The sequence below is a fragment of the Lynx rufus genome, unplaced genomic scaffold (assembly GCF_022079265.1).
Source record: "Lynx rufus isolate CCGP_SWC_20201006 ecotype Redwood Valley unplaced genomic scaffold, mLynRuf1.p SCAF_2, whole genome shotgun sequence".
Taxonomy (NCBI): domain Eukaryota; kingdom Metazoa; phylum Chordata; class Mammalia; order Carnivora; family Felidae; genus Lynx; species Lynx rufus.
Window position 1 is genome coordinate 72436396 of NW_025814834.1, and position 27364 is coordinate 72463759.

Consider the following 27364-nt stretch of genomic DNA (forward strand, 5'->3'; position numbering starts at 1 on the left):
TATCACAGTTGACTTATTGAAATTTAATTTGAAGAAAGCAGCAACTTAATAATTAAGCAAAATTAATCAGAGTAGCATATTTGAAAGAGAACTTTGAAATCTAGGCTGAAGTAGAGTTGGAATAAAATTTTGATTCTGTAATTCTTGGGGAGTAGCTGTTCTAACTACCATTTTACACATGAGGAAACTGAGACAGCATGGGTGGTTGATATGTCCAAAAGTTTTTAACCCATGGGCAAACTTTGGCCACACATATGGAAGAAGACAAGAACACTGGCAACTGTGTGTAGGCTGAGTTCTTCTTTCCTCAACTTCTGTATTAAATGTGCTTTGATGGTTTTATTGTTCATCTTAGAAGAAAATGGAATTCATCTCCACTATGAACTTGAGATGGTTCTGAAATAACAGACTGCAAGCCATAACCTTGCAGGCCTGTTCAGTAGCATTTCCTAGGAGTATGTTCTCAGATTTAGTCATTCATTTATAGTCATCTTCTCTTTCCCTCCCTCTCTCCCACCCCACCCCTTGCTCACAGTTTTGTGAGAAGAAACTACCTTGATTTAAAATGAGTTAGATTTCTCAAATTCCACATATGAGTGAAATCATATTATATCTGTCTTTCTCTGGCTGACTTATTTTGCTTAGTATAATACCTTCCAGTTCCGTCTATGCTGTCGCAGATGGCAAGATTTCATTCTTTTTCATCACCGAGTAGTATTCCATTCATGTGGGTGTATGTATATATATACATACACCACATCTTCTATATCCATTAGGGAAGGGAAGGAAAAATCAGATAAAAACAGAGAAGGAGCCAAATCATAAGAGACTCGTAAATACAAAGAACAACTAAGGGTTGATGGGGTGGGGAGTTGAGGGGTGGGAGAAATAGGTGATGGGCGTTGAGGAGGGCACCTGTTGGAATGAGCACTGGGTGTTGTATGTTATTGATGAATCACAAGAATTTACTCCTGAAGCCAAGACTACACTGTATGTTAGCTAACTTGAGAATAAATTAAATAAATAAATAAATTTAGAGTTCAACTCTAAACATATGGCAAATAATTTCTCTGTGGAATTTTTTTTTCTATTTTTAAAAAGCTAGGTCAGTGGAAAGTCCAATCATGTGAAGAGAAACTTAAATATGTATGTAAAAAAAAGGGAGAACAAATGAATGATACCACTTCTGATAAGATATGCCCTCCAGATGAGGTATGTAAAATCCCTGTGTAAGTTTTTCTAAGCAATATTACAATTTCTTGGCTAAGGATGGTAGGTTAAACTGAAACAATTCAGACTTGGAAAAATAGAAGAAAGGACTACCTCTGTTCATTTATGTTAAAACAAATCAGAGGTCAGTGAATCATAACATTTTGGCATTCTTACATAAGAAAAAACATTATAGGAAAAGGAGTTACCTACTCATGAATTTCTATAAAAATGTATGTGGTTACAATTTTTAATGCTGATATCTTTACTTTCCCCCCATTTATATTTATCCTGTTCAAAAATAATGCGACCAACAACATTATAGTATGATGAGCTATGCCCTAGAGGTAAAGAGAATTAAGACACACTGTCTGTCTGACACAGGCTCACACTCTTGTGGGAATTCTCTGTGAAGTTGTATCCTACCTTCATCATGTGAACGAGTTTACTGGCCATGCCCTTAATTTCTCTAAGTGTGAGATTTTATTAGTGCGGCAGAACCTTGCTTGTCAGAGCAGGGACATCAAGTCTGAAAGACAGTGTGATGATATTTCTCCTTTGATTTAGGACTGGAAAAGACATGGAGAAACCTGTTACAAGATTTACAAGGATGAGGTCCCTTTTGGAACCAAGTGCAATCTGACTATAACTAGCAGGTGTGACCATCAGGAAACATGTACTGGTGAAATTTTAACTCTGGGTCCCTTTGCTAAATAAACTTCCTAAGAAAAAGACGCATCTTCAATTTATATAGTAATTCAGTCGTAAAAAACACCTACTGGTTTGACTCCTGTTTTGTAGATTTGAGCAAGAATACCTGAATGATATGATTAAAAAGTATACTAACTCTCCAGGAAAATACTTCTGGACTGGCCTGAGAGATACAGATTCACATGGAGAGTATAGCTGGACAGGTGTTGGTGGAGTAAAGCAAGCTGTAACCTTTTCCAACTGGAATTTTCTTGAGCCAGGTGAGTGCCTTAGCCTTTAAAGTAATGGAATCTGACGACTAGTGAAATGCAGTATCCCTCCCAGATGTGTTCTTCACTTACCTTGGAAATGTGAGGAAAATGATAATCTTCAGGATGACAGTCTATCTGTGGAACTATAAATAGAAGGAGTGAATATGTCTTCCTTATTAAATTCTTGTGAATAATCTAGTAAAAGGAGCTAAAAAACTCAGTTCTTGGAAACTACCTCTAATGGCTTAAAGCTAGAACCATCAGTGTGAGTTTTTTTTATCTTTTCCATGTAAGTCTCAAACAGAATCTAGAAGCTTCATTTTGAAGTGTTTTACATTTTCATCTCTCTGCTTATTTCTTTCTCCAAAATTGAATTTATGTTTCATAAAAACAAAATTGTGTTTGTTTCTATTATTCCCAATGTGTGGGAATTAAGGAGGCAATATATTGTACTTATTCTGAAAGTTAGTTCATCCTTCTTTAACCAGCTCAAAGCATTGAGCATAATTAGCCATAGAATCAAAATGTTTTGAACAAGAAAGGACTTCGGAAATCCCTTCTCATTTTATAGTTGAGAAGACAAGAGACTTAGAAAGGTGACTTACTTGACAAATGTTACCTGGTTATTGACTTGCTAAAATTCAGATCCCCTGATTTATAATCTAAAATACGTTTTTAAAATGCTTTTTTAATGTTTATTTTATTTTTTTATTTATTTTATTTTTTAATTTTTTAAATTTACATCCAAATTAGCATATAGTGCAACAGTGATTTCAGGAGTAGATTCCTTAGTGCCCCTTACCCATTTAGCCCATCCCCCCCTCCCACAACTCCTCCAGTAACCCTCAGTTTGTGCTCCATATTTATGAGTCTCTTCTGTTTTGTCCCCCTCCCTGTTTTTATATTTTTGAGAGAGAGCGCAGGGGGGAAAGGCAGAGAGATTGGGGGACAGAGGATCTGAAGCAAGATCCGCACTGACAGCAGCAAGCCTGATGCTAGGCTCGAACTCACAAACTGTGAGATCATAACCTGAGCTTAAGTCTGTCGCTCAACCAACTGAGCCACCCAGGTGCCTCTAAAATCCTTTTTAGAGGATTTTGGCTTTCTATAAGACTGGAATTATAAAGCATCCAACTTTTCTCTCTTTGGATTATTTGTATTTTTTTTGTTTTTGTACAGTGTGATCACTAAGATCACTCTTTATAATGCAGTAATTTGAACATACGAGTGTATAATGACACACAAAATTTGAAATAAGATTCTCGCCACCATAAATGTGAATGGTATGGATAGCAAAGTCATCTTTTCACTTCTAGAAAATGGAGGACACAGGTGCCAATCCTGGTTAAATATCACCTTAAATTATAATGTTCTAATATATAAAACACCTGGGATTTCTTTTATAGACATTCAGATACCTTAGGGTCAGTGTCATAATCTTCATAGATAAGCCTTAATGATTGGAGAGATGCTCAGAAAGTAGCTACAATGACATTCTCTCAGTCTTTTGGCCAGAAAGACTACCATTAAGCTCTCTTTACCATAATTACTCCCAGCTTCAGCCAGCTTGGTCCATCATGGAGAAGGCATGGGTAGTGGGCTGAACAGGGTGGGGAATAGCACATTCATTCAGGGCAACATAGCATTTTTCTCCCAGTCCCTTGTTCCAATTGCTGACCATGTATGGGACATTAGACAATGCCTGCTTCATGGAATAGAAATTGGGCCTATTATTTTCCAAACTGTGCTCTTCTTATCTTCTGCCCACTTCAGGCTGTATGGTGTAATGTAAAAGGGAGCATGGCACTTTTCAAGTGCTGACTCTACCACTCACTAACTATGGTTATGGCAAGTCACTTATTCTTTATTTGAAAAATGGATCTGATAATACAGACTGTTGCTTAATGTTGTGAATAAATAAAATTCTGGCTGCCATAAAATAAATAGTAAACAACTGTATGTTACCAAACACCTCCTCCTACCTTTATTATACCAGCTCTTCCTTTGGATCTGAATCTGAAAGAGTTTTGTTTTGAGGGTTACTAAGTTGCCTTAAAACTGTTCAAAGTTGTTAAGCTAATATGAATATGAGCCACTTAGGCTACCCTGAGCAGCATAGTGGTTTAGGGTACAGCTCCACATGCAGAACTCCTGGGCTTTAATTCTGGATCAACCACTTACTAACCATTTACTTGAACAAGTCACTAATCCTCACTGTACCTTAGTATGACAACAGAACCAATCCTGAGGTTTGTTGTGAGGACTGATTCATTTAATCCTCTTAGAATAGTACTTAGGAAGTAATATACACTTCTCTTTATTATCACCATTGTCATCATCATCATCACTATTATAAACCATACATTTCTTTCGCCCATTTTCTTTTTATATTCTTTCTCCAAACCTTGGCTCAAATAAAGGGTAAGGACACTAGAAAATGTTTGGACTTTAATTTTCAAATGTAATGTTTAATTAAACTTTCTGTTAACCCCAGCTTCTCCAGGTGGGTGTGTGGCTATGGCTACTGGAAAGTCTCTTGGAAAGTGGGAGGTAAAGGACTGCAGAAAATTCAGAGCACTTTCAATCTGCAAGAAAATAAGTGGGCCCATTGAGCCTGAAGAGGTAGCTCCCAAGCCTGAAGCCCCCTGTCCTGAAGGCTGGCATAGTTTCCCCTCCAGTATTTCTTGTTATAAGGTAAAGTAACATTTTCATTCAATTCCTCAATGAGGTTATCTTTCTACTATCCTAGTCCATATCCTTGTAGAAATTATGCTCCTCCCCAGACACATATGTAACCTACCAAGATGTTTGGGAGCACCATTGAACCTTTGTTATGAGACAGCTCATCCCCACATAAACTCACATCCTACCCAAAAGAACAAGGCCTGGGTGGCTGGGTGGCCCAGTTGGTTAAGCTTCCGACTCTTGATTTCAGCTCAGATCATGATCTCACAGTTCATGAGATCGAGCCCCATGTAGGGCTCTGTGTTGACAGCGTGGAGCCTGCTTGGGATTCTCTCTTCCTCTCTCCTCTCTCACATGCTCATGCCCTCTCTCTCTCCCCCTCAAAATAAAATAAATACAGTTTAAAAAATAAAACAAAACAAAAACAAAAGAGCAAGGCCAGAGTCAGAACTGGCTCTTTCCTAGTGTTCTTTTGTTCTGAGAAGTTGAGTAAGCTACATGCCACCCTGACGCTTTGCTTATGATTCTCCTATCTCTCTAATCCTTGCTGTCAAATGAAGAATTCTATCAGTTCTTACAATTAAAAAAAATTATTTTAGGGCCCGTATCAGTCAGCTGATGCCATCCCCAGTGACTATGACCACAAACATTTAGTCTCATGTTCACAGATCTCTGGGTCAAAAGGTATTGATTGTTTTGGTTTAGGCTTGAATGGTCGAGCTCTGCTTTCACCTGTCGGTCAGCAGTGCTAGGCTCCAGACTCTGAGCTGGATATACTGCCCTTTGATCTGGGTCTCAGACTTGAAGGGGCAGCAGCTGTCAGGGGCTTGTTCTTATAGTAAATGGCTGGAGCCTAAGAGGCAAGCCTAAACATGTAAGCACATTTCAGGCCTCTGTTCACCTTACTTCCACTAATATGCCATTGATCACTGCAAGTCACATGGCCGGGCCCCAAATCAAGGTATGGGGAAGTATTCTTCCCCAACCAGGAGGTCAAGGCAAGAATGTACAGTTATATCATAGGAATTGAGACTGAAGAATTAGGACTAATAATTCAATCTACCATTGTATCATCTCCGTCTCTTTTTTTTTTTTTTGAAACGACTGTGGTTACTTTGCCATAAAATTAGTTATCACAAACCAAAGAAATAGAAATGGCAAGTTTTGTTTTGCTGACTTCTGTCAATGTTAGACCAGTGCAGTCGGCCCTTTGATTCATCTTCATCAGAAAATAGGCCTGTACTTGGGCAGGTCTCAGTGTATTATGTTTATAATTATTATTTTTAGCACATTTCTCTGCAGAAGTCCACTCCCAAAGTATTCATATATACCCTTTATAGCCTTACCTGCTGGTTCAATTTATTTCTCAAGGTCCTAGCAAAGCAGGAGACTATGGTGTCTTGTTGGAGCTGTTCCCCATATTGGCTGAGGAAGGTCATCCATCTGGCACCTGGGCTGGCCTTTAGTTGACATTTTCAGCGGGTCCTATCTGTGTCACAGTGTATGTTATTTACCTGTTTTTATCACAGGTAAAAATAAAAACATTTTCCTTTTATTATTATGCCTATAAGAATCCATTTCATAAGCCTACACATTTGAATTTACGAAACATAATAAATGAGCAAAGGTGAAAAAAGAGACAAACCAAAAATGGACTCTTACCAATACAAGAACAAACTGACAGTCACCAGAGGGGAGGTGGGTGGGGAGATGAGTGAAATAGGTGAAGAGAATTAAAGAGTGTACTTATCTTGAAGAACACTGAGTAATGTATTGAATTATTGAATCACTACATTGTACACCTGAAATTACTATAACACTGTATGCTAATTATATTTGAATTAAAAACTTAATAAAAAAAGCCTACCGTTTGGCCATAATTAATTTTGAAATTATGAATACTTTATGATTATGCCGCAAAACAAATTAACATTGTATTTTGTTAAGCTGTTTCATATAGAAAGAATTGTAAGAAAAAGGAACTGGGAAGAAGCTGAGAGGTTCTGCCAAGCTCTTGGAGGACACCTTCCTAGCTTCAGTCATATGGATGAAATAAAGGAATTTCTTCACTTTTTAATGGACCAGTTCAGGTAATACTTTTAGAATGAGATCTTCCATGCTAAATTTGATGTCCTCAAGTCAGAAGTGACATGTTTTATTTTCTAAAAGAGTCATTCAGTGCTTAGCAGTCATTCAGCATCAAACATTTTTATGTGCAAGACAGTGTGAATGATTCAAAGGTGAGGAGGATAGACTCCCCATCCTTTATGTAGCATGATCAAGTCCAATAGTGGGGATAAGAAAAGTGTGGTGAAAAATCTAGCACAAAGGTAAGGAGGGGCCATGGGAATGCTAAGGACAGATGAAGTGCTTTGGGGAGGTATAACTGGGAAAAATGTTATGAAGAAGGATGGATCTTGGAAGGTGAGGCAGTATTTTGAAAAATAAGATAGGAGAAGGTGTCAGAGACAACAGAACATTAGCAAGCTTACTGAGACCAGAGTGTACAGATACAGTCAAGGAGAAATGAGCCATAACACTTAGTTGGAAAATGAGATTTGGATATTAAAATGGAGCATCCTTGTTCGCCAGGGAAGGAATTTGACCTTAAGTCAATAAGCAAAAAAAACAGACAACAATGTGTGTGTGTGTGTGTGTGTGTGTGTGTGTGTGTGTGTGTGATACATATGTGCGAAGAGAGGAAGAGAGAGAGAGATTGAGAGATGGTAGGTACATGCAGGGCAAGTAATTCGAAGGCTATTACAGCCGTCATGTGGAAAACTACTTTGAGGATAGACAGTAAGAATGTGAAAATAGGAAAGTAATCAGAGGTGTTATAAACACAGAATCAATAAACCATTGCAATTTTGATGTTACGATGGAAGGATTTCAGGATGATTTTTCTGATATTCTAAGGATGATGTGGAGAAATATGGGCCAAGTGATGCTATCAAAGCAAAAAAAAAAATTTCTCTGAAGCTTTGGGAGCAATCATGAATATGAGGGCCTTCAACTCCACAAATTTATTTTTTTCTTCCCTAAATTTATGAACTGAAAAGAAGACCCAAATCTGTAAATCAAGGATTTAGGGCATACCAGGCAGAACCATGTCAAGATTACCACTTGGACATACCTTAGTGAATACTTGCCTTATTATTTTGACTCAAAAACCTCAAAGAAAAACAGCAAATAAATAAACAAACAAACAAACAAAACAGGTACCAAAACACAAAATCCAACTAGCTTTCTTCTCTAGGACATTAAATGTAAGAAGGCATTTTAAAACTGACATCTATCGGGGCACCTGGGTGGCTCGGTCGGTTAAGCGTCCGACTTTGGCTCAGGTCATGATCTCATAGTCCGTGAGTTCGAGCCCCGCGTCGGGCTCTGTGCTGACCGCTCAGAGTCTGGAGCCTGTTTCAGATTCTGTGTCTCCCTCTCTCTCTGCCCCTCCCCTGTTCATGCTGTGTCTCTCTCTGTCTCAAAAATAAATAAACGTTAAAAAAAAATTAAAAAAAAAAACTGACATCTATCCTGAAACTAACTTTATACTGTATGTTAACTAACTAGAATTTAAATAAAAACTTGAAACAAAAACAAAAACAAAAAAACACCTGACATTTAAAGAGTTTTGAGGTGGATGGGGCGCCTGGGTGGCGCAGTCGGTTAAGCGTCCGACTTCAGCCAGGTCACGATCTCGCGGTCCGTGAGTTCGAGCCCCGCGTCAGGCTCTGGGCTGATGGCTCGGAGCCTGGAGCCTGTTTCCGATTCTGTGTCTCCCTCTCTCTGCCCCTCCCCCGTTCATGCTCTGTCTCTCTCTGTCCCAAAAATAAATAAACGTTGAAAAAAAAAAATTAAAAAAAAAAAATAAATAAAGAGTTTTGAGGTGGAAATGTTTGTAATATATTAATTTTAGTTCTCAACTACATTGCTTTTCATTTGTGAAGATTATAATTGATATAACACTATAGCTTCTTTCTTGAAAAAAAATTCAAAGATACATTCCAGCTGAGAGATGAAAAAAAAATCAAGAACACATGAATAAGTAATTTATTTTAAAAGAATTTGAAGGAAGAATATATAATGTAAAAACAGCCCCAGTCTACATAATGCAATATATATGTGTATATATATATATATATATATATATATATATATATAAAATTATAAAAATAGAAAGAAATTATTCTAAATTCTGAAAGAAACCTAAGAATATTTTAACAAGACCAGGTGTTTAACTCTATTTATAAATAAAAACTGGGATATGCTGAGATAAATGGTGGTAAAAAATGAAAGTATAATAAATTCCTCATTTACCTAGAAGTCATATTTAGAACCATAGATTATGTACATTTTTAAAACAAACTGTGTTCATCTACTGAATATGTAATGGATGAAAAAAGGTTTATATAGCAAACTGTAAAAAAATAAAATAACAAAGCATGAAATCCAATAAAGCAAGGTGACAGAAGACCAAATTTATCCATTATCAGTTATATTTATGTCCAAAACTGCAAATTTGCTCAATAATGATATTCGATAATATGCTGTTGAAAGATACCTCATGCAACTCTTGCCATTCTACCCAGCCCAAAGAGTATAATATTATTTTCCTAGAAGGAAGAAGCTACAAAGTATTTCAAAATAGAAAATTTTGATAAAAATCTGTATTTTTAACACTTCTTTAAAAATTAAACAATAGGACATGTCTTCATATTATAACAGCAATTAGTCCTGAGTAGCCAGTGACCCACCAAGATAGAGCATCACTCTCCAATTTGTGGTGGTCCCTAATTTATTACTTCTTGACTTACTTTACTTATATTCTTGTCCCATTTTAACCTAAATAGCAATTTAGTTAATGATCACGAACTTAATACCACAAATAAAATGGGAAAATTAAAAGAATAAGCAAAATTATATTGTGTGTGAACAAAACCTAAAGTCACAGTATTTTTTTAAAAAAATTTTTAACGTTTATTTTTGAAGGAGAGAGAGAGACAGAGCACGAGTGTGGGAGGGGCAGAGAGAGAGGGAGACACAGAATCCGAAGCAGGCTGCAGGCTCTGAGCCATCAGCACAGAGCCCGATGTGGGACTCGAACCCACGAACTGTGAGATCATGACCTGGGCCGAAGTCGGACACTCAACCGACTGAGCCACCCAGGTGCCCCCTAAAGTCACTATTAGTATTAGATAAAATACACTTGAAGTAAAAATGCATTGAATGGGGAAATGAGATCTATTTCATCTTGAATAAAGGTACATTCTACAATGAAGTTGTAGCAGTCAAAAACCATTACACATTTAAAAATAATAGCATCAAAATATATAAAGCAAAAATATTAATTAGTGAAATTGTCCAACAGATAACAGTAATGGGAGACTTTAACATTTGTCTCATTCATTAACAAGTGAGACAGACAAAAAGGAAATAATGTAGAACATGTGAATAGTATAATTAAGGTTGATTTAATAATATCCTCTTTGTTCCTACATTACAAATTCCATATATACTTTCTCTTAGAGCTTGTTGACTGTATCACTTACAATAATTGATATAATAGGCTAAAAAGCAAACCTAAAATTACTAAGTGATGAAATTATATAGGTAAATAAGAAGTGAAGTCAAACCCTTTTGTGGCAAAAAAAAAAAAAAAAACAAAACTGTATAAATGACAATGACAACACTCATTCTGAAATTCATGGGATAGAGCCAAAGCTATAGTTGTAGGTACATTAATAGCTTTAAGAGCTTTAATAATTGGGGTGCCTGGGTGGCTCAGCCAGTTGGGCATCTGACTCTTGATTCAGGATGTGAGATTGAGCCCTGTGTCAAGCTCCCGTGTCAAACTCTGCATTGGGCTTTGCTCTGAGCTCGGAGCCTGCTTGACATTCTCTCCTTCTCCCTTTTCCCCTGCTTGCACTCACTCTAAAATTAAATTTTAAAAAAGAGCTTTAATTATTAAATTAAAATAAAGAAAATAAGCATTCACCTAAAAGTAAAAATAAACTTCAACATAAATACAAGGAAACCATAAGAACCAAATAAGTAAATAAATACATAAAGAGGGAGAGAGAGATTTAAAATGAAGCTTTAGTAAGGGATTATAAAACTTACTTCATGGAGAAATTTTTAATTGGTAAGACTATGCATAATTCTATGCTGTTACAAATGAAATTGTTAAAATAAATAGTCTCCAGGGAAATACAAATTAGTATACAATTGATTTGATAAGTAGAAACCCAATAATTCAATAGCCATGAAAGAAATGGAAAAAGCTGACAAAGAATTTCTTCTAAGAAAGATAGGAAGTATAACATATGGTTATATATATGAATTTCTTTACATTTTATTTTTTTTTTATTATATGAAATTTATTGTCAAATTAGTTTCCATACAACATCCAGTGGGCATCATCCCAAAAGATGCCCTCTTCAATGCCCATCACCGAATTTCTTTACATTTTAAAGCAGAGATCATTGCCTTGTATTTCAGGAGTACAAGCAAGAGCTTATATTCCATTACATAGAAACTGATGCAGGCATCAGGTTTATTTAACAAACTAGTCTAATTCTGATATCAAAGACTATCAACAACAGCACAAGGAATTACAGACCAACCTCATGACTAGACTTGAAAAAGTAAATACTGGGGCACCTGGGTGGCTCAGTGGGTTGAGCATCTCACTCATGGTTTCAGCTCACGTCATGATCTCACGGTTGGGGGGTTTGAGCCCCACATTGGGCTCTGCTCTGACAATGCAGAACTTGCTTGGGATTCTCTCACTCTCTCTCAAAATAAATAAATAAATGTTAAAAAAAAGAGAGGGGCACCTGGGTGGCTCAGTGGGTTAAGTGTCCAACTTCAGCTCAGCCCATGATCTCACGGTTTGTGGGATCAAGCCCTGCAAGGGGCTCTGTGCTGACAGCTCAGAGCCTGGATCCTGCTTCAGATTCTGTGTCTCCCTCTCTCTCTGCCCTTCCCCCTCTAGCACTCTGTTTCTCTCTCTCTCTCTATCTCAAAAATAAATAAATGTTTAAAAAAAAACTTTTTAAAAATCAAACAACAACAAAAACACACACTATTGTGTTTTTCTCATTAAAGAAAGGGAATTTTCACTACTATAAGCTGGAAACCTGATGTAAAATACAGTACATGTGTTCCATAAATACTCACTTATTAAGCATCTGTTGTAGAAGTTCAGGCATTCTGGACTTCATTTTCCAGCATTAGGAATTAATATACAAGATTTCATTGCACACTAACCTGAGCTAATTGGGATATACAAACTCTTAGTTTCCTTTTGGGGTTAGTGCTTCTTAGCTACTTCCCACAACCTTGTGAGTAGATTTTAATGAATACAAAACTCAGACCAAATCTTTCCACATATATAAACATTTAGTAAATAAACATTCATTGAAGCAGGCACAAAACATTTCATAGAATCTGTTTTGTAACCTTCCAACATCCTATCCAGTCTGTCCTTGGTGTTCCACCCACCATCTTACAAGGAAAGTTCATTTGAGGTAGATTTGACAGTATTCCAGAGACAGAATTCTATTCCCATTAATAGCTGGCATCAGGCAGTTCCAATCACTTGACCCAATGACTGGACATGGGACCATTTAGAGATCAAGCCCCAGGTCCATTTCTTTTTTTAAAAAAAAAGTTCATTTATTTATTTTGAGAGAGAGATAATGTGAGTGGGGGAGGCGTAGAGAGAGAGGGAGAGAGAGAATCCCAAGCAGGCTAAACACTGTCAGCACAGAGCCCCGCAGGAGGCTGAATCCCATGAACCATGAGATCATGACCTGAGCTGAAATCAAAAATCAGAGGCTCAACTGACTGAGACACCCAGGTACCTCAAGCCCCAGATCATTTGTTATGGTACTGGCTACCAGCCTCAGCAGAAAGTAATAACCTTTTATGAAGGGTGAGAGTGTCCCTAAATATTTTAGCTATTCCCAATATCTTACATAATTTAAATTCCACCAATGAGAGACCATTTCTAACATCATGCTGGTGAACAAGCTTCTAATTACTGATCAGATATACACTCATTTCTGATATTCACTCTGCTAATAACCAAAACCTCAGGTGTAGCTTCAGATACCACACATCATTGCGGTGGCCACCTCTAGAACATACTCTAATACCCTGATGATCCTCCCTGAAGTGAGAATTTTGATCAGGGCAACTTACTGACCCCTATATCTCAAGCTTGACATATACAATATCATACTGTCTAAGCTAAAGTATTTTTAAAGCAAAATATTGACATAAACAAACTGGGTTTTGAATAACACCAAGTAAGAGGTTAGAAACCTTTAACTGGAACAGGGAGCCATGGATAAGTAATAAGCAATGAGGTTATAGATATTTATGGGAATCAGTTGATGGAAAATGGAATAACATGTGACATAAGAGCTTTTAAATACAGAATAGATTATACTAAAAAGCAAAACTAAAACGCCAGAGGTAATTAAGGAATTTTTTTGTTTCTGATCACACTTGCTGAGTTTCCTTTCAATTAAAATTAATACATGTTCATTATGTAAGATTTGGGGAATATAAAAAATAACACTGAAAAAAAAATCATCTCAAATCCTAGCTCTGTAAACATAGTTAGCATTGAATGCTGAACATAGCATTTAATGTGAATCCTTTCTACTTTCTCTCATTCCCATGCATATAGCTTATTTTCCAAAGGATGTACAAGAATCAATGTGTAATTTTTTTCTGACCAAAGAAGTAATGTATATTTAATTTAGAAAACAGAAGAGCACAAAGAAACCCCACAAATCACCATAATCCTTTTGTTCATAGGGACCGTATTTTATTTGTATTCTTAAGCCAGCAGCTAATACATGCCATATTAAGGCAGACTGTGTTGTCTGCTTAATACGTGCTCCATTAATAAAGAGATCATTTGCCCATGTTATACTTAAAAAGGTAACATATTCTAAATCCAATTCTGTAACCATGGGTTGAAGGGAAGGAAGGAGGCAAACCCATTTATATCAGAAAATGATTCTAAAGCTTACTCCTCGAACGCCTTACCTTTTTATTGCAGAAATTGACCTTTCTCAGATGTCCATTGCTCATATTGTGTGTTGCATGCCAAGGAGTTAAGTCAGATTACTGCTATACTTCTCACAATCTAAGTTCCACATCTCTATTTGTATTTCAGTGAAAAGGATTCATGGTGCACCAAGTCATTAAGGCTCTAAGATCTTTGTAACTCTTAATGGCAGCCCACCAGGGAAAGCCATTGTAGAGCAAAAATAGTTTTAGGATTAAAGGGGAAAGCCTGTTTGCAATGCTGTTGCTGCTGTGTGTGCTACCTCCTGTGATGTGGCATGAATGGATTTAGATATAAATCTAAGGCTTTGCAGACTAAGCGCCCTCATCAAATAGTATTTATTGTGGTTTATAGCTGAGATACTGTTTTCCTTAGAAACCAGATGCAGCAGGAAATTTGATTGAGTAAGAATTTTAACACAGATACACATATTAACCTTTTGTGCAATGTCTTCTTAACCTAATACCCTAAAACCATATACTTAGTGCTTGTAGTAGAAGAAATTTATAAAGAGAGAGAGAAATTTTCCATTTGATTTAATTCTCCAGTTATGATCCATTTTTTTCCCTCAAATTTTCTTTTTTTATTTAATTTTTTTAAATGTGTGTTTATTTTTGAGAGAGGGACAGAGTATGAGCAGGGGAGGGGCATAAGAGAGAGGGAGACACAGACCAAACCAGGCTCCAGGCTCCGAGCTGTCAGTACAGAGCCTGAAGTAGGGCTCGAACTCACGAACTGTAAGATCATGACCTGAGCCAAAGTCGGATGCTCAACTGCTCAACTGACTGAGCCACCCAGATGCCCCTCCCTCAAGTTTTTGAAATCCGCATTGAGGTGTGCAATAATTAATGTGATTTCCAATTTGTTCTCCTTATCTGCCTATGGATAAACCAGGTCAAACCAGGAATAAGTTACAATTGAGGAAATATGTTCCACCTCTTACCACACATGGAAAAAAAAACAAGTAGCTACTATTTTCTATATTTATAACACACTAATGAATCTCTTGAAGTGGTAGCTGAAAACTATAAATGTCTGGGTTGAAATGAAATTCAGTCTCAGAAAGTAGTGAATATTAAAATTTTTGGACAATGGGGCAAATTGTGTTTTCTAGGAAACTGTTTTCTGAGATGCTACTGAGGAAGCAAAAAGGAGCTTGAAAGGAAAGGTTTCTAAGTGGGAAAAGTTGGGGCTGAGAGAGGACTGGGTGGAAAGGTTAGAGATAAGATGTCTAAAGAGGATTTCTATGGGAGCTGACTATAGAGTAAATGCAGGTGCCAAGTGATCTTTGACCATCTTCCTGGTTGTACTGTTGATTGTGAAAAGAAGAATATCTAAGGCTTACCTGAGGGAAACACAAAATGTTGCACAAATTCCCTAGCCTCAAATATATTATGTGCAAAAATTTGAAAGAAATAAAGTCACGTCTTCAAGTAAATAACAAGGAAGCAAACTTGACCTTCTCTTTATGTTACCTGTCTGACTTAATATTGTATATGGCAATTATCTAGTCTCTGTGTTTTAGAAATTCAACATTTGGTAGGGGTGGCTCAGTTGGTTAAGCACCCGACTCTTGATTTCAGCTCAGGAGTTCAGGTTATGATCTCACAGTTCATGGGATTGATACCCCCACCCCCACCCACTGTCGGGCTCTGTGAGCACAGAGCCTGCTTGAGATTTTCTCTCTCCCTCTCTCTGCCCCTCCCTTGCTGTCTCTCTCTCTCTCTCTTTCTCTCCCAAAATAAAGAAATAAACTTAAAAAAAAGAAATTATACTTTTGGGATGTATGATAAATTTGGAAGCCTGTTAGAAAGCTCTGAATAGTTGAAGACACAACTACAAATTCTTCTTATAGCTGCTAAATTCAAATAGGACTTAATTGTCTCCACTGGATTATCTTAAGTCTACAAATGTCTGTATGAAAGAAAACAGTATAACAATAAAGTCTAAGGGGATTGTCCTCATATTCCACTGCAATAAGTTTAAAAGCTTAAGGCTGAAAAGACGAAAAGTATTTCTTTATATTAAAATATGAGGGACTCCCATCAGACGAGAGTCCAGGGCCAGATGGCTTTCCAGGGGATTTCTACCAAACATTTAAAGAGGAGTTAACACCTATTCTTTTGAGGCTGTTCAAAAAAATAGAGATTGAAGGAAAACTTCCAAACTCATTCTGTGAGGCCAGCATTACCTTAATTCTAAAACCAAAGACTGTACTAAAAAGGAGAACTACAGACCAATTTCCCTGATGAACATGGATGCAGAAATCCTCAACAAGATACTAGCCAACTGGATCCAACAATACATTAAAAGAATTATTCACCACAATCAAGTGGGATTTATTCCTGGGATGCAGGGCTGGTTCAATATCCACAAATCAATCAATGTGATACATCACATTAATAAAAGAAAGGATAAGAACCACATGATCTTCTCAATAGATGCAGAGAAAGCATCTGACAAACTACAGCATCCTTTCTTGATAAAAACCCTCAAGAAAGTAGGGATAGAAGGATCATACTGCAAGATCATAAAAGAAATATGATCTTGAATATATGAAAGACCCACTACTAATAACATCCTCAATGGGGAAAAACTAAGAGCTTCCCTGCTAAGGTCAGGAACAACACAAGGATGTTCACTCTCACCACTGTTATTCAACATAGTGTTGGAAGTCCTAGCCTCAGCAATCAGATAACACAAAGAAACAAAGGCATCCAAATCAGCAAGGAGGAAGTCAAACTTCCACTCTTCGCAGATAACATGATACTCTATGTGGAAAACCCAAAAGATTCTACTAAAAACTGCTAGAACTGATCCATGAATTCAGCATAGTCACAGTATATAAAATCAATGCACAGAAATTGGTTGCATTTCTATACATCAATAATGAAACAGCAGAAAGAGAAATCAAGGAATCGATCCCATTAACAATGGCACCAAACACCATAAAATGCCTAGAAATAAACCTAACCAAAGAGGCGAAAAATCTATGCACTGAAAACTATAGAAACCTTATGAAAGAAATTGAAGAGGACACACAAAAAAAGGAAAAATATTGCATGCTCCTGGATTGGAAGAACAAATATTGTTAAAATGTCGATACTACCCAAAGTAATCTACATATTCAATGCAATCCCTGTCAAAATAACACCAGTATTCTTCACAGAGCTAGAACAAACAATCCCAAAATTTGTATGGAACCAGAAAAGACCCTGAAGGGGCGCCTGGGTGGCTCAATCGGTTAAGCAGCCGACTTCGGCTCAGGTCATGATCTCGTGGTCCATAAGTTCGAGCCCCGCGTCAGGCTCTGTGCTGACTGCTCAGAGCCTGGAGCCTGTTTCAGATTCTGTGTCTCCCTCTCTCTCTGACCCTCCCCCGTTCATGCTCTGTCTCTCTCTCTCAAAAAATAAATAAATGTTAAAAAAAAAAAAAGAAAAGAAAAGACCCTGAATAGCCAAAGCAATTCTGAAAAAGAAAAGGAAAGCTGGAGACATCACAATTCCAGACTTGAAACTATATTACAAAGCTGTAATCATCAAGAGAATATAGTACTGGCACAAAAACAGACACATAGATCAATGGAACAGAATAGAGAACCCAGAAATGGACCCACAAACGTATGACCAACTAATCTTAGACAAAGCAGGAAAGAATATCCAATGGAATAAAGACAGTCTCTTAAGCAAATGGTGTTGGGAAAACTGGACAGCAACATGCAGAAGAATGAACCTGAACGACTTTCTTACACCATACACAAAAATAAACTCAAAATGGATGAAAGACCTAAATGTAAGACAGGAAGTCATCAAAATCCTAGAGGAGAAAACAGGAAACAACCTCTTTGACCTCGGCCACAGCAACTTCTAACTTGACATGTCTCCGGAGGCAAAGGAAATAAAAGCAAAAATGACCTATTGGGACCTCATCAAGGTAAACTATTGGGACCTCATCATAGTGAAGGAAACAATCAGCAAAACTAAAAGGCAAACAATGGAATGGGAGAAGGTGTTTGCAAATGACATATCAGATAAAGGGCTAGTATCCAAAATCTGTGAAGAACGTATCAAACTCAACACCCAAAAAATCCAGTGAAGAATGGGCAAAAGACATAAATAGACAATTTTCCAAAGAAAATATCCAGATGGCTAACAGACACATGAAAAGATGCTCAACATCACTCATCATCAGGGGAATACAAATCAAAACCACAATGAAATACCACCTCACACCTGTCAGAATGGCTAAAATTAACAACCCAGGCAACAACAGATGTTGGTGAGGACGTGGAAAAAGAGGATCTCTTTTGCACTGCTGGTGGGAATTCAAACTGGTGCAACCAGTCTGGAAAACAGTATGGAGGTTCATCAAAAAATTAAAAATAGAGCTACCCTATGACCCAGCAATTACACTACTAGGTATTTATCCAAAGGATACAAAAATGCTGATTAGAAGGGGCACATGCACCCCAGTGTTTATAGCAGCACTATTAATAATAGCCAAAGTATGGAAAGAGCCGGAATGTCCATCAACTGATGAATAAAGAAGATGTGGTCTATATAAACAATGGAATACTACTGTACAATCAAAAAGAATGAAATCTTGCCATTTGCAACAATGTAGATGGAACTAGAATATATTACGCTAAGCGAAATAAGTCAAACAATGACACGTATCATGATTTCACTCATATGTGGAATTTAAGATACAAAACAGATTAACATAAGGGAAGGGAAACAAAACTAATATAAAAACAGGGAGGGAAACAAAACACAAGAGACTCTTAAATGTAGAGAACAAACTGAGGATTGCTGGAGGGGTGTTGGGGGGGGAGTATGGGCTAAATGGGTGATGGGCATTAAGGAGGGCACTTGTTGGGATGAGCACTGGGTGTTATATGTAAGTGATAAATCACTAAATTCTATTCCTGGTATCATTATTACACTGTATGTTAACTATCCTGGATTTAAATTTAAAAAAATAAAAAGTATGAGGGAATATTGAATAGAGGAAAGAGGTAAAGAAAAGCAATTAGTTTATTAAAAAGTGAGAAATTACTTGTAAAATAGTTTGCTCTACACTAGGTGTTGTATGGAAACCAATTTGACAATAAATTTCATATTAAAAAATAAAAATAAATAAAATAGTTTGCTCTAGACTTGATTCACTAGCAAATTCTTTGAATTGCAGATTTATACTTTTTAGCTATACATTCCATATATTCCATACATTCTATTGAGCTTGAGAGTAAGAATTAATTTTAGATTTGGATCCTATCTGTTCTCTAATATGTGTTATATTTATATGTATCAAACATTTATATGTATTATTATGCACATATAACATACACTCATATGTACTGATCATATGTACTACATGCAGTTAGAAGGTTAAATTATAAGGAAAGTAACCAACATCACCAAAAAAAATTATATGTTTAGATAATAGTCTATTTATTAAGGCCTAAAAAGTGTAACATACTTTAGATAATATTTTCAAGTGGGGTGAGAGGTGAAGAAAATGTTCTTATGGTTCTATCACTTCTATTTATATTGCCAATATCTTCCTAGCCAGAGAATAAGTTTAATTGAGGAAAAGGATATTTACAATGTATGTCCCTGCTTCTATGTATTATTGTATATATCCTTCCTTGGAATGTCTTTCCTTTCTCTTCTCAGTCAGTTGTAATATTCGTATGTGCTAAACACTCAGATTATGACTCAAAAGAAATGTTAGCCATCCTTTGAAGACTATCTTTTGTTCTACTGACCTCACAAAATGTATTGTGACTTGCTGCAGTCCACAGTGACCCTCTTTTTCTGAACTTTCGTAATGCTTAAAATTTATACAAATTTTATGTCACTTGGTATCTTTCTAAATGGCCATTATTTTCTTTGTTCATGTATATATCATCCTCCTGACTAGTTTCTATGCCATTTGAGGATAGATACTAGGTCTTGTACTTCTCTGTGTCACCATGGCACCTAGCTCAATGCCTTGTACATAGAAGTATAATAATAAAGAGTGTTAAATATAACCATTTAAATGACTTTAATTATATTGCTGTGGTATATTCATGGGTATAACCCATGAAGTTTGGCACTTAGAAGATACTTGTACTTGATCTTTAAAAAAAGCAGGGGGCACCTGGCTAGCTCAGTTGGTAGAGCATGCAACTCTTGATCTCAGAGTTGTAACTTTGAGCCCCACATTGGGTGTTGAGATTACTTAAAAATAAAATCTTTGAAAAAAAGGGGCATCTGGGTGGCTCAGTCAGTTAAGCATCCAACTTCGGCTCAGGTCATGATATCACAACTCATGAGTTTGAGTCCTATGTCAGGCTCAATGCTGACAGCTTAGAGCCTGGAGCCTGCTTCAGATTCTGTGTCTCCCTATTTCTCTGCCCTTCCCCTGCTCATGCTCTCTCTCTCTCTCTCTGTCTCTGTCTCTCTCCTCTCTCAAAGAAACATTTTTTTAATCTTTGAAAAAAAAAAGATATTTATACTTGTTTACTCTAAACTTAATGGGCAGTGGGAATAAAAAGTTTTTTTAATTTAAATTTAGCCAAATGATTTGTACTACATTAAAAAAAAAAGATATCTAAATGTGTTATAAACACTTCAAGCAAATGCTATTGCTATCTTTGTATCTGAAAACATTATCTAATATTGAAGCTCTCCAGTAAAAGTTTTAGATTATCATGCATTTTTTTTTCCTCTGAAGTTCAAAATGGAAAGTTTTTACCTTTCATATGAAGAACATAACTTAAAATTTAGTTTTAAGAAGTATGGTACTTTTCCCATATTTAGGGTTCGGTTTCATTTCAAAAGATGTCTTTATAGAGCTTAAAATGGTGCTTTTCAGTTAGTGACAAGGCAGACTTCTGTGTCTTAAGCATTTTACTTATTTTTTTTATTCTTAATTTTTTTTTAATTTTTATTTTTTTTAATTTTTTTTTAATTTTTTTTCAACGTTTTTTATTTATTTTTGGGACAGAGAGAGACAGAGCATGAACGGGGGAGGGGCAGAGAGAGAGGGAGACACAGAATCGGAAACAGGCTCCAGGCTCCGAGCCATCAGCCCACAGCCTGATGCGGGGCTCGAACCCACGGACCGCGAGATCGTGACCTGGCTGAAGTCGGACGCTTAACCGACTGCACCACCCAGGCGCCCCTATTTTTAATTTTTTAATGTGAATTTATTTTTGACACAGAGGCAGCATGAGTGGGGGAGGGGCAGAGAGAGAGGGAGACATAGAATCCAAAGCAGGCTCCAGGCTCTGAGCTGTCAGCACAGAGCCTAATGCCGGGATTGAACTCACAGACCGCGAGATCATGACCTGAGCCAAAGTCGGATGCTCAACCGACTGAGCCACCCAGGTGCCCCTGTCTTAAGCATTTTAGACATGTGAATACTAAATATTTTTGCCAAATCTGTGCTCACATTGTTTTTTAATACTTTCTTTTTACATAGTGACCAGCGTTGGCTGTGGATAGGTTTGAATAAAAGGAGCCCAGATTTACAAGGATCCTGGGAGTGGAGTGATCATACACCAGTAAGTTTAAACTTTCTCGTTTGGGTTAATATAAAGGGATTATTTGTTTCAATATCAAGTGAATTGATAAATAATACACCCATAGACCATACAAGTGTTAAAGTTATGAAGAAGTATCTTTATTGAAATGGAAATCCATTCATATATAAGAAGCGAGGGGAAAAGTTACTAATCTCATTTTTATTTTAAAAAATAACCATATAAAGGCACCTGGGTGGCTCAGTCAGTTAAGCACCCTGGCTCTTGATTTAGGATCAGGTCATGATCTCATGGTTCGTGAGAGCCAGCCCTGCTTGAAGGCTCCGCACTAACAGCTCAGAGTCTGCTTGGGATTCTCTCTCCCCACCGTTCACTCTGCCCTTCCCCCACTCATACTTTTTTCTCTCTCTCTCAAAATAAATAAACTTAAAAAAATTAGAATTAAAATTAAAAAATAATTTAGCTTCTCTATAGTCCAAAAAATATGGATATATAGATATAGCGGTCATCTTTGGATAGTAAAGTTTTTTCTTTTTCTTTGTGCTGCTTTTTATGTTCTTTATTCACAATGAGAAGCTTCTATTTTTATTAGAGTTACATAAGAGTTATGTAAAAGAGTTTTACTAGAGTTATGTAAAAAAGAATATGTCTTTATTGGGGGAAATAATTTGTTTGGGGAAACCTTAAAAAGACCTTAAATACTATTTCAAATGTTTATATTATCTTAAAGAGAAGTTTTAGGTAACATTTATAGGAGCAAATTATTCTCAAATGTATTGAATATTGACTCCACATTACCATTGTGTCAATTCATTGTATATTCTTTCCAAATGTAAAATCCCTTGAGTTTCATTTTTAAATGGGTGCATGTCTGAAATTAGTTAACTGAATAACTAGCATTTCAACAGATGCCAAAAAAAAAAAAAGGTCTTTTGTAAACTCCTGATTCTCTGTGATCCCAGATGCAAACTTAATACACCGCTAGCCTCCACTTCTGTAACTATAGCTTCCTTTGTTGGGAAACTGACGACAGTATGATATTTTCTAAGTCATCTGATGATTTAACATCCTGATATTAAAAAAAAAGAGAGATGAAAAGTTTTCCTTCCATGGCATGTGAATGTGTTTGAGTTATTAAAGCTTCCTAAATTACATCTAAATTGCAAATATATATACATCAGTCTTAAGTTCTCAAGCCTCTCTTGTTCTTTAAGGTGTCTACTATCATCATGGAAAATGAGTTTCAGCAGGATTATGATATCAGAGACTGTGCTGCTGTCAAGGTCGGTACAATGCTGGAAAATCTGCATATTTAAAAAATAAATTTGACATTGTGTTCAGTCAGGCAACAGATCCACAGAGTGCCTTTTGTGTGTGGAGCATGATATTGGGTACAGTGGAAGGTAAGAACCAAGCTACCTAACTTACACTTCATTTGAGAAGATAAAATTCATATTCAGGAAAGATGGCTTTTATTACTGTACAGTAATAGGCTCCAAGTGAATGAGCTGAGGAGCACTAATGAAACTCAGAAGAAGTGATTCCTATGGCCTATTTCCAGAAGGAGGTGGGACTTGAACTGTGCTGTTGCACAGGTAGGATAGGGTAAGCCTTTCCAATGGGGGATGACATGAGGAGGTGGCATAAAATCACAAGAGAGTTGAAGGGAGAGGCTAAGGCAGTGAGAACAGAATACAGATCAAGAAGGTTTCTTTGGTGCCGTGGTTGAAAACAAAGTTGAGGGGGGTGGCGCCTGGGTGGCTCAGTCGGTTGAGCCTCTGACTCTTGATTTTGGCTCAGGTCATGATCTCACAGTTTGTGAGATCAAGCCCCACAATGGGCTCTTCATTGACAGTGTGGAGCCTGCTTGGGATTCTCTCTCTCCCTCTCTCTCTGCCCTCTCCCTGTACTCGAGCCCACTCACCCTCTCTCTATCTCTCTCTCAAAATAAATAAACCAAAAAAGAAAAAAAAGTTGGGAAATTACATTGATGGTAAGCAACAGCATTATTAAGGATTTTTGACAAGAAACCAAGGAGGGCGAAGAAGATTCATATCAAGTCAGATTTCAAGATGCAGCAGATAGGATCAGAAGGCAATAAAAGACCAGTTAGGTATCTTCCTTTGCAAAATTCATTCACTTATTGATTCCACTAATGACAGTCCAAGCATTGGACTAGATGATTGACAGTGGTGATAGTGATGATGGTGGCAGCAGCTAATACTTGTGGACTCATGAGCCAGGCACAGTGCTAGGCATGTCACACTTATTATTTCATTTAATGCTTACATGACCTTGTGAGGTAGGTACTATTACCATATTCACCTTATGAGTTCTGAGAAATTTGAGTAAGTATACATGATTATAGAACTGAAATTTAACCCCCCGTGTCTGGGTCCACCCTGCTATATGACTAGGCATTTATAGAAACAGAAAGGATAGGGGCGCCTGGGTGGCGCAGTCGGTTAAGCGTCCGACTTCAGCCAGGTCACGATCTCGCGGTCTGTGAGTTCGAGCCCCGCGTCAGGCTCTGGGCTGATGGCTCAGAGCCTGGAGCCTGTTTCCGATTCTGTGTCTCCCTCTCTCTCTGCCCCTCCCCCATTCATGCTCTGTCTCTCTCTGTCCCAAAAATAAATAAACGTTGAAAAAAAAAAATTTAAAAAAAAAAAAGAAACAGAAAGGATACTGGCTTATGGAGAAAATACTACATTTTAGTTTAGATATTTTGAATTCAAGCTAGTAGTAAGAAATATTCTATAGTAAGTTGAAGTTAAGAGACTGGAGTTGAAGGAAAAATGTATATTAAAAAAGTATAAAGGGCCAAAAGTGGATTTAGGGGAATCATCAATACATAGAATATAAGATGAGGAAGTAGGAGACCTATAAATGATATCTTTGCTATGCATGCCCAAGAAAGAGATTCAAGAAGGTGATTGCCCAGAAGTGCTGCAGGAAGGTTGAGAAAAGAACTGAAAATGTCATTGGAAAACACTATTTTCTAAGCACCTGTTCTAGTAATAAACTATATAGTATCATGCCATTTTTATAGAATTCTATTTAACACATGAGAAGATGAAAACTTCAGAGAAGCTTATAAAGTTTCCAGAACACTGATGCAATAAACTATGTTCTATGTAAGTAGAATCCTTATGTGTGAAGAGAGTCAAAAATCTATCAAAGAACTAAATAAAAGAGATACTGATGCTACCTGTGTCAGGAACAAGGCCAGCCAGGGCAGTGTTCTGGAAGGAGAATCTCACCTAACCTGCCACAGTACCCAACAGAATCTTGGTCATAAGAGAGAGCAGTCCAAAGAATGGTGGCGGTTCCTCCCAGGTCATGCCCTCTCCTTTCCTTTCTTCTCTGCTTGCTGGCTGGGGTTTGTAGAGAGCGATCTTGGATCACATAGAAGAAGCTCACATCCTGGCAGTGCAGAGCAACACCACAGCAGGAACCTAGGCCCTTGATGTCAGCCTCTAATGTCACATTTCACAGATCTGCTTTCATCACAGTCTGCTATTTGGAAGCCACGGAAATAAGCATCTTTTTCTAGCTTGACCTTTCTCAAATTTAAAGGTGCAACCTACAATTTCGTATCAACAAGAACAGAAAAAAAAGCAATAATTTATATTTTGGACATAAACATGACCTGATCGTAAACATGACCTTATTTCCTTTATCAGCCCCTTTGAAGGTTCTTGATTAGGCTGTTAACCATTTAAACACTGTGTTCATTCATTAAACAAATATCTTAGGTGCTAGAGCTAAAATAGATTAAACACTATAGGGCCTAAAGTTTAGTGTTTTATAAAGCTGCATTGACTTCAGAATAGTCTGCAATCCTCTTCCTCCTTTAGGTCATTCACAGGCCAGGGCGAAGAAGCTGGTATTTCTATGATGACAGAGAATTTATTTACTTACGACCTTTTGCTTGTGATACAAAACTTGAATGGGTATGCCAGATTCCAAAAGGTAAGTGGTAGTTATTCCTTTTCACAATCTTCTCATGTGAACATTGTAAATGCTGAGCCTAAAGTGCCTAAGAGAGCATTTTAGTCTATAATCATAATTTTAAAAAGCCTATAAAGACACAGTTAATACATTAAGCTCCATCCTGCTAGACTCCTATCCTGAGTACAAGGTTGGCTTATTGAGATTAGATGGTACCTTCCTCTTTGATCATGAAAGAATGTGTATAGAAAATAAAATTTAAGTTGAATTTAGAGAGATTAGATTTGGAAATGAAAGATTAATTCAACTAAAAGAAGATACATAGTGGAGGGAATCATTTCAATTTTTATTTTGATGCAAAATGAAGATAAACTTGGGAAGAACGAGGCAAGAATCAAGAAATCAAATTTGGCAGGTCTCTGTAACATGTGGAAGCAATCTGCACTGAACTCCCATATTGCCAATAGTTTATGGAATTCAAGTTCAAATCTAGGAGACCAGTTAGCTTGATAGTAGAGGCTTTGGTGACAAAAAGGAGAGAAAGGGGAATAAAGAGATACCTTTTTATTTAGCTTGTTACTAGGAAAATGTTAAAGAATATTAAGGAAAGTGTTAAGAAGATTTTTAACACTCAAATTGTTTTTCAGTAATTTTAAAATAATTTTAAGTAGTTTTATTGGATATATTAAATTAAGTAGTGGTAAATGCACACAAAGCTCTAAAGGAAATTTCTGAACTGAATGTAAATCATTGGAACTAAAGGTAGATCCTCTACTAAGCTCTCAAAGAACCCAGAGCGTCCCTTCATGCAACTATCTATTAGAACATTGTTCTTTTTCCCTAAGAAGGCCACCATATTGCCTTTAAAAGAGCTTCAGACATGATATCCAGTACAGTAACTGGAAAGTCTCTTTCACAAAAGCAATTAATGGCAGGCCATTAATAAAAGAGGGAACTGTGTGTGTGTTGACAGGGTTTTTCCAATAGAGAAATTATACCTGAGGTATTCCTGATTATTTGATTAAACCTGCAAAGGAACAAAGGGAAGCCAATTTGGATACCCTTTAAACAAGCAGAGAAGTAACTAACATATATGACTAATTTGGATAACTCTCTGGTTTGAAGCAGGAGTGGTGATCTTCCCATTAATCTTTAGTATTTGCTAACGTGCCACAGACAGTGTCATTGCTCCCTCCAAACTGTGTCCTCACTGGTATCTACTACCCCACCCCTGTGCCTCCTATCTGAGCAGTGGGGCAAACCCAAGAGTTCACACCAGCATAACTAGAGAAATTACAAACCAGTAAGTACAGGAAATATTATGAAGAGCATGTAGTTGTCTTTTTGTCTTTTTTATAGATTTTTTTATTTTAAATAAAAAAGAAGGGAATTAACAAGCTTAGCAAACATAAATCAATTAACTAACTAAATAAATCTTCTGAATAACTGTACCCCTGCTCTCCTCATGTAGAAATAAATTTAAAAACTAAAGAACTTCCTTAGTCTATTCACAATTGTCTGAAGAAATTAGTGGTTGTTTGATCCAGAAGTTTAAATGATAGGGAAACTTCCCTTTGATAACCCCTAAATTCTAAGTTATAATGTGTCATATTCACCTAGCTGTATGTTTTCTCAGTTAGTAGAGCAGCTAAAGTCTGCTCAACTGGATATTTCTGTATCAATCTGTATTTTTCTGGTTTTGTTAAAGCAGTTTATAAACCTCAGTAGCCTAAATCATCATACCTTTGCTCTAGTTCCTGCCTTTTTTTTTTCCATAAAGAAGTTATCCTACCTATTTTTTTTAATTAATTTATTTTTTTATTTTGAGAGAGAAAGTGTGGGTTGGGGAGGGGCAGAGACAGAGAGGGAGAGAGAGAATCCCAAGCAGGCTCTTCACTGTCAGCATGGAGCCCGATGTGGGGCTCAAACTCAAAACCC

General features: G+C 36.9%; 1 protein-coding gene across 3 annotated transcripts in view; it reads left to right on the forward strand.

Annotated features, from left to right (window-relative positions):
* Nucleotides 1–27364, forward strand: part of LY75 (lymphocyte antigen 75) — a 137995-nt gene that overhangs the window by 30364 nt on the left and 80267 nt on the right. For all 3 annotated transcript variants that reach the window (XM_047085053.1, XM_047085054.1, XM_047085052.1), the window contains exons 9-16: nt 1102–1212; nt 1777–1865; nt 2011–2180; nt 4666–4865; nt 6804–6946; nt 21415–21496; nt 22690–22758; nt 25333–25447. In XM_047085053.1, coding sequence (XP_046941009.1) covers nt 1102–1212; nt 1777–1865; nt 2011–2180; nt 4666–4865; nt 6804–6946; nt 21415–21496; nt 22690–22758; nt 25333–25447 — 979 coding nt within the window. The remainder of the gene's footprint in view (nt 1–1101; nt 1213–1776; nt 1866–2010; nt 2181–4665; nt 4866–6803; nt 6947–21414; nt 21497–22689; nt 22759–25332; nt 25448–27364) is intronic.